Here is a 16,011-nt window from a genome sequence, read left to right on the forward strand (position 1 = left end):
AACGATGTTGAAGTGACATTTCCAAAACTCTTTGAGAGTGAGATTGGTAGCTTCAGTCAACTCAAAGCAACACTTGAAGAGTGCTTTAGTGTAAAGCTTCTTAAAATTAGAAATAATCTGCTGGTCCACGGGCTGGAGTAACAAAGTGGTGTTGGGAGGCAGAGGATCTGATGAATTGAAATTCTTCAAGGAGGTAGTCTTGCAGGCCTGGAGAAAGAACAGGAGTGTTGTCCTTAACAAGCAAGACATGGAGTAACAGATTCATCTCAAGCAAATATCACAAAAAAGATTATGTGTCACCCAAGTCTTGCTGTTGGGCCTCCAAATCACATTTAACCTGTGCTTCTGGAATTAACACTTCTTGAGGTTCATGATGTTTCTGGATGGCAAACAAGCAGCAGTTTAATTTTCAAATTGCCACTTGCATTGGCTCAGAATAGCAGTGCGAGATGGTCTTTCATTAGCTTCTGATGAGCAATACATTCTCCTCTGCTGTTATAATGGTACACTTCAGCATCTTTTGCCAGAATAGACCCATCTTGTCACAATTAAAAACCTGTTGCAGCACATAACCCTCAGAACCTAGAACAAACTGCTGATCAAGTTCTCTGCTACCTTTGTGTCAGAGCTGGCTGCTTCACCATGCCTCACAATGCTGTGGATGCCAGTTCTTCTCTGAAGCTTCTCAAATCAGCCACGGCTCACATAAATAATTTTTCAGCCACTGATGATCCTTGTGTCTTCTTAACGAGGTTGGCAAAAATCATTCTCACCTTCTCACTAATGATGTTCTCATTAATAGTGTCTCCTTACAATTGCTTTTCATTTATCCATATAAAGAGCAACCTTTTGACATCATCCAGAATACAAAACCATTGTTTAGCTACTCCTGTCACACCCTTTGAAGCTTCTTTCTCCTTAATCTTGGCCTTGTTCTTGAAGATTGTGCAAATAATTGATGTAGATCGATTGTTACGTGCATGATAAATCAGCAATGCTCACACCATGTTCACATTTTTCAATGATTTCACATTTCATTTCTAAGGTAATTTTCTTTCTCTTGTGACTGTCATCTTGTGGCTTTATCTTTGGGGATATTTCTACAAAGGTTATTAAAATTTGCTCACAACCAAAAAACTGTGTGAACACAAGATTATAAAAATGTGTGATCACAAGCTGCACTAAGACGGTAGCAGAAAGAGTGCTAAACCCAGACTGCAGTACATACTAAAGACATTGTTCATCATATGCCGCAGCCGACAATGAAAGGTGTTCACACTGTTGAACGTTTACCCCCGCCGTGCGAGAACAGCTGCTAATGTCACACTAAATTGTCATCACTCATTATGTGAAACATCGCTCCTAAATAAAGTCATTTTTTTTACAATTCATTTTGCTCGTTATGTGAACCGCGCATTATGAGAGATGCATTAAGCAAGGTTACACTGTACTACAATGTGTATGAAGTCATTACTAAAACAAAGTTACTAACATTATTATTAAATATTATTTACAGAATCAGTAACAAATGACACACAGCTAGATTTTGATTTCAGCTAGAGAATGACCATGTTTCTATTATTGTTAAACAAATGCACAAACTGTTATAAATAATTTATTGAGTAATCCACATTACAACACCAAAACAAAGATTTCTCCATATCTACACTGATGATTATCAGCTGCATGAGAGAACCATCCCATTACCTCATTCATTATTTTTATGTTCATTTAATGATAATTTTAGTAGCTTAATGTTTGTAAGACTGTTATTTGAGTAATGTAGGACTGTAGAGATGAGGTGGATAAAGCTGTCCGCTTGACTAGGTTTCTGCACTTCTGTTTGTAGTGTGTAAAATTTAAATACAGCAAGTTGTTTTGTTACACTTAAAATTAGATAATGTAATATCAGACTGTTAATCGACCAAAGGTATGTGTCATATGTCTGAAATGTATAAAATGGTGGTCAAGTTATAAGTTGTTACACTGAGGGCAGCAGCTCGCCGCATGACCAAGTATTAAATAGACAGTCAGCGCAGGTTTTGAGGTCTTTTAGGTCTTCGTCTCTTGGTTCATAAGGTTCATTTTGGCTAGGTTTGTGAAGCCAGAGAGCCAAATATTTTGATCTGCACTTACAAATATTTTAGTGTGTACCAGTTTGAGACTGAGGAACATTTGGGACTCTGAGTGTTAGTAGGTACAGACTCATAGTAGGCCTAACAGTCACAGAACATTTCAGCCGCAGTGAATTTGTTCCTGCACAAATACTTGTAGGCACCAGCATGAACTTTACAATTTTGCTGCAGCTCAGAGCCTTTAGTTTACACTCATTGCTCCTCACAAATGCTCTCTGCTTGTAAAGAAAAAGTCAATAATTTTGGTTTATTGTATATATATTGTGTTCAATAATAATGTGCACGAGACCACAATTCCACATAAATTTGTGTGTGAATAAAACAAATACTCAGAATTAATATTTCAGTTGTAGCCTATGTCATTATCCTACATGATCATATTCTTAATGGTTTTCCTTTCATATACTCAATCCACTTATTAATTTATTTATTTCACTGATATGTGTGTATACTAGATTAAGGTGCCTCATTATTGATGTGCATGATTTTATAAGGGCTTAAAGTAACAGTGTGTGACCAAACACCTCTTGTTCAAATAAGCCATTTTGAAATTTAAGGCAGATTACTTGCTCTCTGGTGGTTAGATAGCAATGAGTTAATGCTGACACACAATTAATTTCTCATTTATTTGTTACCAAGCTCACAGTACAGCTGTACTCTATGTGGCATTGTTTCTAGCGCAAATTCCTTTGCTTTATCCCTTAAACAACCAACACCAGGTTTCTTAACTGCTTCTAATACCTGATTATTGGACATGTTGGCTATCTAGCTGCTGTCACTTAATATGCCTGTTTTCATCAATAACTAGGACTTTACACACTTTGGTACAATTTTTTTGTGTTGCGACTTCTCTAAATACAATGGCACCACCCACAAAAATCTTCGTGGAACTTCTGACATTATCCACAAGGTCACATATATGATCCTTTAACACTTCCTTGGCAAACACCCAAAGTTGCTATTATGTTTCCAGATTTATCTTTATTAAGAATGGATGACATGTTTTTATTCTGTCTGTCAGAAACTCTTCCATCCAGTCACACAACAAGTCTAATATTCTGTACACTCGTAGTTTGTTTAGCTTAAATCATCATCATCATCATTCATTCATTCATTCATTCATTCTTCTTCTTCTTCTTCTTTTCCTCCTCCTCATCGGGCCTTGTCCTGCATAGGCACAGGGTTGGGTTGGTTATGAACAGTTTTGGCACGCTTAATTTAAGGGGCTTCTGGATGCCCTTCCTGTTGCCACAGTCACTCCTGGGAATGGAATATGTGTATCCTAACTGTGTGCATGTAGTGTTATCCATGAGAAAGTTATTTTAAATATTTGCAAATTTTGTATCTGAGGCTGGACTTGGGTACTAGCCTGCTGTTCACGTAGTGGAATATGGGAAAACACCTGAAACCTCATCCACGCTGGTCAGCACACCAACTCTCATCAACAATTTTCCTGGAGAATTCAATCCGGAGCTGATGCACCTCACCGTCCTGGAAGCAGCATTTTGACATGTACGGTTAACTTGGTGGGTGTTCAGCACCCCAATGTACTCTATTAGCTGGCCATGGCAAGCACAAAGTCTTATAATCCTCGTGCCTCTGGTACCGTAATCCCAGTTTTCCCCTACAGTTGTCTGACTACATCTAGTGAACATGGTGGTAAATCAGTTTGTAATTATCATGTGGTGGTTCAGTGGTTGCATCCCGAAAATACAATCGAGAGGATACCAGATTCGATCCCACATCCGTTCTTTGATTCCCCCCCCTCCTCCCCCCCTTCCTCCCCCCCCCCCCTCCACCACCACCACTTGCTATTTCTATCACCTATGGCAATGTTTGTTAGTGAGCAAAGTGCTGAATTGTTTAAATTTAAGACTCAGAGTAAAAGTGAATCACATGGCAGTTATTATCGCTCTAGCATTTGACTTGCACAAAACAATACAGCTGTAAGTGCATTGGATAAGGAGAATCAAACAGATGACACTATTTGTTAGGAGAAGACTTTATGAAGAAACTCTAGTCCAAATAAAATGATGCTTAACAAACATTGAATAAAAACATTTACAAGATTGTAATAAATTCACAAGTGTCACTTTGGAAGCCTGATTTTCCTTTCATTTCTTTTGGTTGCAGTTCTATAATTCTTCAATCTACTTTCAGTGTTACCATTCCTATGTCATGATTTCCAAGAAACACTGTGCTTTTATTTTCTGCTTGTGCTTGAGGCACTGCAATCTTCTTCCATAAAATAGGTATTTCACATTGAAAACATTTTCTGTTCTTGTTTCTTTTTGGAATGCAATTCTGACACTGTAGATTCTCTAACAGAATCTTTGTTTGCAAGTTGCACATCTGCTTGCAATTACAGGTGTTTTTATTAAAAATCATTGTTCTACCAATTCAGCGTAACTACACTCTCCCTTTGCCTCCATTTTTCTCCTCACCAATGAGCATAACAATATTTTCATTTGAAATTACACTTGTCCACTGATTTCTTGATGTTGTGAATGAACTGCAACCTTCAGAGTTATTTAAAACTGTACTAGAACAAGAAATGAACAAGAGCATAGCAAATGACATTAGAAACTACCTTTTACATAACCAACTTGGTTTCAAAAACTTTATCCAAGTTTATTAAAATGTATACAAACCAATGCATATAACCTCTTTGCTTCCAATGTGTCGTACAGAATGCTGAAGATAGATGTGCTGATATTTTTCTCACCTTCCGCACAGTGTCACTCCCAAGTGCACCAAGTTTCAGAACTCTGTGACATCAGTTAAGTGTAATACAAATATTAGATTGATAAACATTTTTCTACTAGTGGAACTGAAGAGGATAACTTCGGGATGAAAATCTGCATTGTCATCATAGGAGTTGAAACTAGGAATAAATTGTGGCTTCAGTTCTGCCATTAGCTTCTGCTCATTTTCCTTAACAGTAAGCACAATGCAATTACCACTTTCAGTTTTATGCATCTCAACCTCGAAAAGTTCTGACACTAATGTTGCTCCTGTTTACACAATACATGTTGATACATAGAACTGAAATGTAATAATTGTGAAGTGTGTCTTAAAATTATGCTCGGTCATGTGCAAATGCTTTCTTGGTACTTTCCTTAATATTGTCACAACACATTGCTGAACATTTCTCGTCACGATTTGTCCCTGTGTTCTATAAATTAAAGTCAACAGCACCTTTTTTCATGCCCTTTTTTTGGCCATAGTAACTTTATCGGCTTTTTGCCTTCTACTGTGTCTTTATACTGACCCAATATGATTTCCAGCAATGAATCTTTGGAGAGACATTTTGAAGATTGCACATTTTCTCTGTAACACAACACCTTCGATAATAAATACTGTGTATTGATGATGTATGATTAATATCTGCAACTGAAGCACAATAGTCATGCCAATAGATGGTTTAGCGGTGCTGCCAAGTGTGTTGCACACTAATTTAGATAAACCTTGAACCTCTTTCAATGTATCCAAGTTTACTGTCATATGATAGAGGGAGTCCTGAACAAAGTTCTGTCTGACATCTAGTCAGTGATGATCATTCAAACAGTCCTTTATGTGATACTTTGGGAGACAAGGATTTATTACCATATCTTTTGTGTGGTTAATATCTTTAAAATTCCCAGGCTTTTTAAGTATAAAATAGTTCATTTTTTATTAATACAGAATAAAAACATACTTACTTATCTGGCTTCAAATCTCTATGAACAATTCCATAACTGTGCAAATATTCAACAGCTAAAACAGTCTCTGCAAAGTAAAACCTTGCCATGTCTGGTGGGAGAGGTCCTATGTTTTTCACCAGTGTCGCACAATCTCCTCCTTCTACGTACTCCATGACTATGCACAGATGTTTCTGCAAATACACTCGTGCATTCAGTTCATTATACATAAAAATGCATATATAAAACTATGACTTACAAATAGAGCACAACATATGTTATGATAATTTTATCTGCATATTAAAATAATTTTGAAAATTTAAGAACCGAGATGATTTGGGGAAAAAAGAAACCCAATTCTGGTCATGTTAAACTGATACTTACAATTCTACCATTATCATACAGAACTGACACATATTTGAATGCCTGTTCTTGTTTATAAATGGTTCAATGTAAAATCAGAAATTTAACCAAAGTACTTTGTAAAAGTTAAACTTTGGAAGATACTTATTTATCATTGTAAATATAGCAGGAAAGCTCTGGTAGAATGCAAATAATTTATGAGCAAAGGAGGCCACACACAAAATAGAAAGAAAGCTTTTGGAGTATATACTTTCCGGAGCTAGAATGCCTCCCCCACCATCTCATCCTCTGCTTCCCTCGCCAGCAAACCAGCTGCCTCCCTCTGAGCTGCTGGTTACCCACCCCAACCCCTCTTCCTGCCTCCAACCTCTACCCCACTCTACACATCCCATACAACCACCATCCCACCCAAAATACCTGCAGAACTGCAATCTTGGCATAGTGCACAATATTAAATTTATCTCTGTATTAGTTGCGTTAAATATGACACAACATATATCTCTACACAATGTGGAACACTGCAACAGGGTTTCACAAAATGGCAATTCATGATACATGATGTAGCAGTTAAGAGTGGGTAGATTTGGCAGATGTCTGGCCAACAATATTTACAGAAGTGTGTTGTGGCAAAATTGATTAGATTAGATTAGATTAGTACTTGTTCCATAGATCATGAATACGACACTTCGTAATGATGTGGAACGTGTCAGGTTAATAAAAGGTGTCTATACAAGATATTACATTACACAAAATGTTACATGACACTTAATATTTGTAATTTTTAATTTTTTTGTGGGTGTTGGGGAAATTACCCACTTACTATATCCAAAAATTCATCTAATGAGTAGAAGGAGTTGCCATTAAGAAATTCTTTTAATTTCCTTTTTAATGCTATATGGCTATCTGACAGACTTTTGATGCTGTTAAGTAAGTGACCAGAGACTTTTGTGGCAGCAAAATTTACCCCCTTCTGAGCCAATGTAAGATTTAACATTGAGTAGTGAAGATCATCCTTTCTCCTAGTGTTGTAGCCATGTATACTGCTATTACTTTTGAATTCATTCAGATTGTTAATATCAAATTTCATAAGTATAGTGAGGCTACAGTGAAGATCTCTAGCTCTTTAAATAAGTGTCTGCAGGATTATCTAGGATGAGCTCCAGCAATTATTCTGATTACACGCTTTTGTGCAATGAACACTCTTTTACTCAATGATGAGTTACCACAGAATATGATGCCATACGAAAGCAGAGAATGAAAATAAGCGTGGTAAGCTAAATTACTGAGATGTATATCGCCAAAATTTGCAATGACCCTAATAGCACAAGTAGCTGAACTCAACATTTCAGCAGATCTTCAGTGTGTTTTTTCCTGTTCAACCCCTCATCAATGCATACACCTAGAAATTTTGAATATTCTACCTTAGCTACCGATTTCTGATTGAAGTCTATGTTTATTAATGGTGTCATTCTATTTACTGTGAGGAACTGTATGTACTGTGTTTTGCCAAAGTTTAATGAGAGCCCATTTGCAGAGAACCACCTAATGATTTTCTGAAAAACACTGTTTACAATTTCACCAGTTAATTCTTGTCTGTTGAGTGTGATAGCTATACTTTTATCAGCAGCAAAAAGTACCAGCTTTGCATCTTCGTGAATATAGAATGGCAAGTCATTAATATATATTAAGAACAGCACAGGACCCAAGACCGAACCTTGTGGCACCCCATTCTTGATTGTTCCCCAGTTTGAGAAATCACCAGTTTTTTGCATATTATGTGAACTAAACTCTTCCAGTTAGGTATGATTTAAACCATTTGAGCACTGTCCCATGCATACCACAGTACTTGAGCTTATCTAGAAGTATCCCATGATTTACACAATCAAAAGCCTTTAAGAGATCACAAAAAATCCCAACGGATGACTTCTGGTTACTCAGAGCATTTAATATTTCATTGGTGAAACTATATATACCATTTTCCGTTGAAAAACCTTTCTGGATACCAAACTGACATTTTGTTAAAACTTTATTTTTACAAAGGTGTGAAGCTACTCTACAAGAATTTTAGATAAGGCAGTCAGAAGAGAGATTGGGTAGTAGTTGTTGACATCAGACATAGCCCCTTTTTTATGCAGTGGTTTAACAATGGCATACTTCAGTCTATCTGAGAAAATACCCTGCTTCAGAGAGCTATTACATATGTGGCTAAGAATCCCACTTATCTCTTGGGAACAAGCTTTTATTATCCTGCTGGAAATGCCATCAATTCCATGAGAGCTTTTATCCTTGCGAGAGTTTATTGTCTTCCTAATTCCAAAAGGAGAGGTGGGTGGAATTTCAATTGTATCAAATGGTGCAGGTAAGGCCTCTTCCATTAACTGCCTTGCTTCTTCTAATGAACATTTAGATACTATTTTCTCTACGACATTTAAAAAATGAGTATTCAAAATGTTTTCGACTTCCAGCTTGTTGTTTGTCAAGTTTCCATTCGCTCTGATGGTAATGCCATCATCCTGTACTCTTGGTTGCCCTGTCTCCCTTGTAATAATATTCCAAATTGTTTTGATTTTGTTGTTATCAGAGGTATTAAGATCAGACATGATGCACATGTTTCTGGACTTTTTAATAACCTTTCTTAATGTAGCACAGTAGTTTTTATAATATTTGGCTGTTTCTGGGTCATTACTTTTTCTTGTTGTTAGATATAGTTCCCTTTTGTGGTTACAAGATATTTTTATTCCTCTAGTAAGCCAAGGTTTTTTGCATGGTTTCTTATAATTAGATTTAACTACATTCTTGGGGAAACAGTTTTCAAATTCTCTTACAAATGTATCATGAAATAAGTTATATTTTAAATTAGCATCGGGTTCCTTGTACACCTCATCCCAGTCTAACTGCTGAAGATTTTCTAATTGTTGAGTCATCAATTGAACGCACAACTTTGGAGGGTAGTTTTGAATTACTGAATGGAGCTATGTCATATACTGTAACAAGCTGAGCACCATGATCAGAAAGGCCATTCTTGGTCTATAAAAGTGTTATCTATCAATGTGCTGCTGTCCTTTACTACCTGAGTAGGAAAATTAATGACAGACGTCAAATTAAAAGAATCGAGCAAGACTTCCAGATCATTCTTCCCATATCTTTCAGTGAATCAACACTGAAGTCTCCACAAATAATAATTTGCTTTCCACTATCTGCAGACAGCACAACATGGGATCCAAGTTTTCCAGGAATAAATGAAAGTTTCCTGAAAAGGACCTATATACTGTTACAATTATAAAAGAGCCCTCCTTCAGTTTAAATTGACAGGCACATGCTTCTATATGTTGCTCTAGACAAAACTTTTTTGTATCTAAGCTTTTTACACAGTGATAACTTTTGACATATATGGCAACTCATCCTCTCACCTAATTCTCTCTACTCATATGTGCAGTTAGTTTATAACCACTGATATTTACCTTTTCCATATCACACACAATGTGATGCTCAGGCAGGCATAGCGTATCTATTACATTATCAAATTCAATGTCATCTAAACAAACAAGGAGCTCATCTAATTTATTCTTCAACCCCGGAATATTTTGGTGAAGAATGGTAAAATTATTTTTTACTTTACTTTTGAGAGACTCTACTTTTTTTCTTTAATCCACCAATATTTTGGTTAAATATGGTAACATTATTATTTACTTTGAGATTTGGTGTTGGTGGTTGTGTGATTTTCTGGGGCTTTTATTCCCCCAGTATACACTTCAACCATCCTTTTGAATTAATAACGAAGCATACACAATTTATATGAAAATATTGTAGAAAACATCATCCTTCTCTGCAGCAATTTGTAATCAGACATTTTTTGTACCAGTGTGAATGTACCAGTTGTGAAGGCAATGATTATGCCATCACAGATTGATGGAAATCAAATGGACTTGCTGGACTGCTCAAACTTAACATAAATTTTCCTCAAAGAGTAATATTTACAAATGGAGGTTCCACACACAGGTTATTATGTAGATGTTATCTTAGCAACAATGACAAAAGTGAATGCCTGGACAATTCTAATCACAAAGTGTACTTCTAAGCTTAAAGAGTATTCCACTATTCTCATTCCTATCACTTAAAAAAATTTACAAATGAAAGTAATATCAATGACAGTATTAAAAGAAGCTGATCTTTTTAGCCGCACTGGGATAAAAATACAGACTATCAGAAAAAAAATGCAAGATTAGATTTGAAAACAAGCACAATATTTCACAAACACACCTAACACAAACAAAGAATTATTTAAATGGGTGGTATCTTTGGAAATCCGTCCACCCTACTGCCTACTAAATGTGTGTTTACACATCTGTATTCCACCCAATATAACACTCAATACATATACAGATTCTGCCTCACCATAAAAATGTATGTGATGTATCTGAGGCGGAAAGGAAAAGGGGGGGGGGGGGCAATCACTAACACAATTTCACATTTATCATCCCATTTAATGCAGAAAATCTTCACTTAATACACACTTTAATAATAAGTGATAATTTTTCTGATATCACAAACTCAATTGTAAGTGATATCCTACTTACACTTTCAAAGTCTAGCACAAACCTTACTGGTGCAAAATATATGATGCAATACACATATCAACTTAATTTCACTAGATAAAATAAGGAAGTTTCTTTATGATAAAAAACTTACCTTTGTTTCAAAGCTGCAATACATGCTCACTACAAATGGATTATCAGTAAAACTCATGATATCACGCTCAGCAAATACTTGATCGACCTGGTTTCTTAGCACAAGATTGTTTTTTGTTATTTTCTTCATTGCAAATCTCATACGTGTTTCCTTCGAGCGAACGAGGTAAACGGCACCATATGCTCCATTCGAAATTAACTTCACTATTTCAAAGTCATCCTCAGATGGCACCTACAATGAAAATACCTTTAACATTAACAATTCACAGCAATTCGTAACACGAGAATCTGTTATACCTGTTATTAACATTACAGGGTAGTCCTGAAAAACATCACAAAACCTGCCATGACTAAGAGTGTTAATTACATAAATATTTGCTGAGTCAACAGATATATGAAATTAATACTTTCTCATATAACACTGGGCATTCTGGATTTCATTTCCATTACTGCTCATATGTATCACATCTGTTAAAAACTAAATAAATAAATGTAACATGACAGTGCACTAATTTCTGACAACTGAATAATATCAGAAATCTCTCTCTCTCTCTCTCTCTCTCTCTCTCTCTCTCTCTCCCTCTCCCCCCCCCCTTCTCCCTCTTCCCCCCCCCCAAATCTGTGCGGGCACAGGTGTGTGTGTGTGTGTGTGTGTGTGTGTGTGTGTGTGTGTCAGTCAAACAGCTTGAAACTTAATCACAGAGTGAATCACCCAATGCAGTAAAACCTAAACACACAGTTCCACAGAATGAATTTATCTTCAAATATAGAGGGTATGTGAATCGTAGATACCAAATATGCTAGATTATTGCATGACATCAGCTTCAAGGATGGTTACCTCAAGCAGCAATATAACAGTAACGGAAAGCAAATAAAACTCTCTTATTCAATGCAGCTCTCTGTATGATACGAGTCAATAAAAATGGTAATGGAATGCTGTTCCAGACCCACTTCCACCCCTGTCCCCATGCCCCATACTTTTTATAGCTAGGTTCTATGGAAGATGTCTGAGAAAAAACCATGTCTCCAAAGAACATCTCAAATATGCTCTGCAGGATTTCTCTGATTACAGCATATAATTCATTATCAACCACTGGAGGGGCTTTCTAATCTAAAAAAACGTGCATGTCACAAATTCATGCCTGATCTATTTAGGGGTCCTACAATTCTCTGCCAGACAGCTGAGGTCAAGAAATCCATATCCAATAATGTCACCTACAATAATGTCATCTAATTGTCTGAGTATCTGGATTCCATTTGACCTGAAAACCAAGATTGGTCCCAAGTACAATGATGCAAATAGTGAGTTGTGTTTCCAGTCTGTGTGCGAGTGTGTCTGTGTTTGCCAATTCAAGTACCCATCTAACACCTGGTCGGCTACAGCGGGTCAAACTGCATGCGAGTATGATGCGAAGGCTGAGGTTTAGCCTGTCTCAACTTTGCTCAGAACTTGTCTGAAGTACTGGGTACAGCCCAACATTTCATTTAGCTTTGCAGTGCGGCATTTTTCCGTCAGCACAACTTTCTTCAGTTTGGCGGAATCGTGGTGTCAGTGTTGTCTACCATTTGCTATTTGCTCATTGTATAAAAATAAGTTATCAGGTCCAATGGCTGTTTGCAGAAAATGAGACAGTCTAGTATTCTACCATCACAAGTTTTAAAAATGAATAGGAATGACTGAAGAGCAGGATAATGATTCTAAATGTATATTATGCAAGATACAGTTACATATTTGACAAGTATTGCAAATTTGCTTTGGAAAGGCATTACAACACCATGCGGAAAGAATTTAAAAGATTTAATTGATGATGAAAGAGCAAAAAATTACAACAATCAACAGAAAGGACTCATTGTTCTGTACATCAAGAAGTACTTTGTGTTAAATTTGCAGGTATGGAGCATGTGGTGAAACTGGTGGTATGAATAGTAAATTTTCAGAAGTTGCAGGCATTATTCCACTGTCAGCTGCAACAGTTTTCAATGGAGACTTTACAGACTACAGCAAAGTATGTTGTTTAAGTCTAGGGGGCATGCCTGGATTATTTTTCGATTTAAAACTCATGACTGTTAAATTTACGAAGGAAAAAGAAGAGCAGCAACAAAAATTAGAACATCTGGAATGGATTGCAGACGCAGACTTTTAAGTGGACTGGCCTGCACACTGCCTATAGTAAGACACTGCAAAATAAGGAACTACTATTTCTCATTTGATGAGGATGCATTTAAATAGAAAATCGCATTGCGGAAGGGGCATATTCTATCAAAAAAACACCGTCCATTTCCCTAAGCTCACTGGTGTTAAAGAAAATGCAAGGTTTGAACAAGTCATTGTGGCCTTGAAAGAAGTACAAGGATAGTTTGCTAAACAGAAGGAGAGGCACATAGCAATCAGTCGCAATCTTATTAGTTTTTATTACTCTTGCATATCTCGATTTCGGCTATAAATAGTTATCTTCAGTTCTTGGTGTTCTCCTGTTCGAAATGCATTGTTGAACACAATATGCTGGATGGTTTTAGTACCTTATGGAATCAATGTTGGTAAGAGTCTGCCAAGCTGGGCAAGTTCAATGTATTATAAATATGAAAATCTAAGGATCAGGTGTGCTAAAACCATTCAGCATATTGTGTTTAACAAAGCGTGTATTGCAAATACAATAACACCAAACACGGAAGATGGCTATTTATAGCCGAAATCTATATATGCAAGAGTAACAAAAACTAATGGCACTGTGCCTGATTGCTGTGTGCCATTCCTCCCTTATAGATTGTGGGCACTGGGCACAACAGTTACTTATGGAATCAAAGTTAGTTTGTCCATGGTTTGAGTATACTGCAAATATCAGCTGTTTTTGAGATTCTTTGCCATTTCAGTTCAAAGCACCACTGTGTATAGGCAGACAGAACTGACTGATCTGCAGTGTAATTCCCATTTGAAAATAAATTCTTTTCTGTACTTTTTCTTACCCTGGAAGAGTTTCCAAATCTCCATAATGATGCTGCAAACATCATAAAACGTTTGCGTCAACATGTGTGGGTGAAAGGCTTTGTCTGAATATGAAATTAAGTAAGTCGCAATTACGTGGCAGACTGAGTGTGAACATTGGTGAAATTGTCAGTGTATGTCTGTATGCCGCCAGTTTGTACAAGATAAAAATTATATTATGTCTTCAGAATGCCAAATATAATTGAATAATACTGAAAATTTGTTTTGTTTGTGATTATGTTGTTAAGACATATGAAACCAAGTCATATGCAGTGCGACAGCATTGCTATTTAAATGCGACAGCATTGCCATTTAAATGCAGCACATTCACATCCCCCTCACACACACACTCTTTCAGACAGCAAGATGTGGCTGTGGCTGTGGTGAAGTGTTCAGCCAGGCAAGATAGAGATGGCATGCAGACCATCTCTGATCTAACGGAACTAAGGGTGGTCCCAGAACCCAGGTGGCAAGCATCATTCATGCAAATATGAGTTACAATTTGCAGCCTGTGCTTTCAACAGGCCCTTGGATGAGACCTGCCAGCAAACATACCATGTGTAAACTGGCCTACCTTCCAGACCTGTCTGCTATTTTCCTGAAGGTTTCATTACCAACCTAATGTTGGAGCTCCCAATGACCTACATACCCAACCACTACACTTGTCTGAACTTGACACAAAAATTATCTACTGGCCTACCTTCAGGCATCTCATGCTGGTTCAGATGTGCTGTCAACACTGGACAGCACCTCATCTCTCTTTACAAAGGCATAAGGAGTAACCATGTAGCCAGTACCCACATTTGCCTTCCACACAAAGAGGAGCAAACACTCCACTGTCCAATTACCAATTACTCACTCTAGAGTGAGGGTGAACCACTCACATTATATGCATTAGAAGTTTGGTGACATCAGAATTTCCAGTGGATTTCAGAGGCACTACATATGCTGCAGCTTTTATCGTAGGTGTCCCAATGTTGATGCAGCTTCAAATCTACTGATCATGGCCAGCACAACTTTTTATGGACAGTGACCATTTCCCTCGTGTCCAAATACAATGTCCTACTTGCAAAACTATACCATAACACAAAAGACTGAAAGTGTTTGAGACAATGACAAACTAAAAACTGTTTGCAACAACAAGAGATCAAACTAAACAACTACTGCACTGTAGGTAACGAAAAACTGAGCTAAAAAAGATTGAGATCTGCCCATAATAAACAGGAAAATAAAAAGTAGCCCTAGTGGTTAAACAGTGGTAAAATTTATACTACTATTCACATTCAATGAAATCAAAAATGCAAGCTACTGTATGAGCAATGACTTGTTCAAGACTACTACACAGCACATCAGCAGACATCAATCCACAATTACGGATGTCTGTCCAGAGTCATAACTTTATTAATGTGCAACATGTTTACACAAATGGGGTGGGCATTTTCCATATATGGTCCACGTTGGGACAATAACAATTGATGATGACCACAGAATAAACAAAATATGAACTATGTTCCCATCTTAGCAAAAACAGGTTCTACCTCTAGGGGACACAGCAATTGTTGTAATTAATTTATTCAGCTCACAATACCTAGTGTTGATGATGGTGTTGACCGGTGCTTTAAATCTCAATCATGTCGTCACCATGGCACTGAATATTTGAGGATGGTCCCAGTGGTGAGCTACTGGTCAAATACACTGGTGTCCAAAATTAAAACAACAAACTGAAATTTTGCAAGCTTGCATTTATTTTGCCACAAAACAGAATAAGCAGGTGATAAGAAGAAACAACGTAAAGAATACAGAACATAACAGCAACATGCATAACAGTAGATGAAAATGTTCTTCGTTTTTTTCCAACTTAACAGATTTGCACACACATTCCGACAACTGGTTAATGTACTTACTATCAGGTGTGCCCACCTCTGGCAGCAATACAGGCCCGACAACAACTGAGCAAGCAGTGAATAATGTCTTCAGTCTCCTGTGAAACTGGTTGCAAGTGTTGGAGAATGGTTGGTGGATGCTGGCATGATGCAACCTGTCTCCCTAGTGCATCTCAAACACACACTATGGGATTCAAATCGGGAGACTGAGCAAGCCACACCATGCATTCAGTATCTTCAATTTCCAACAGAACATCAACTACTCATGCTCTATGAAGT

At 37.1% G+C, this 16,011-nt stretch overlaps 1 protein-coding gene across 4 annotated transcripts in view; it reads right to left on the reverse strand.

Moving 5' to 3' along the window:
- The window catches only part of LOC126248637 (microtubule-associated serine/threonine-protein kinase 2), a 258,768-nt gene that overhangs the window by 131,495 nt on the left and 111,262 nt on the right, over positions 1-16,011 (reverse strand). For all 4 annotated transcript variants that reach the window (XM_049949815.1, XM_049949816.1, XM_049949814.1 and 1 more), the window contains exons 11-12: positions 10,868-11,098; positions 5,837-6,009 (exon numbers count right to left, since the gene is read on the reverse strand). In XM_049949815.1, coding sequence (XP_049805772.1) covers positions 5,837-6,009; positions 10,868-11,098 — 404 coding nt within the window. The remainder of the gene's footprint in view (positions 1-5,836; positions 6,010-10,867; positions 11,099-16,011) is intronic.

Source organism: Schistocerca nitens, chromosome 3 (assembly GCF_023898315.1).
Source record: "Schistocerca nitens isolate TAMUIC-IGC-003100 chromosome 3, iqSchNite1.1, whole genome shotgun sequence".
NCBI lineage: Eukaryota > Metazoa > Arthropoda > Insecta > Orthoptera > Acrididae > Schistocerca > Schistocerca nitens.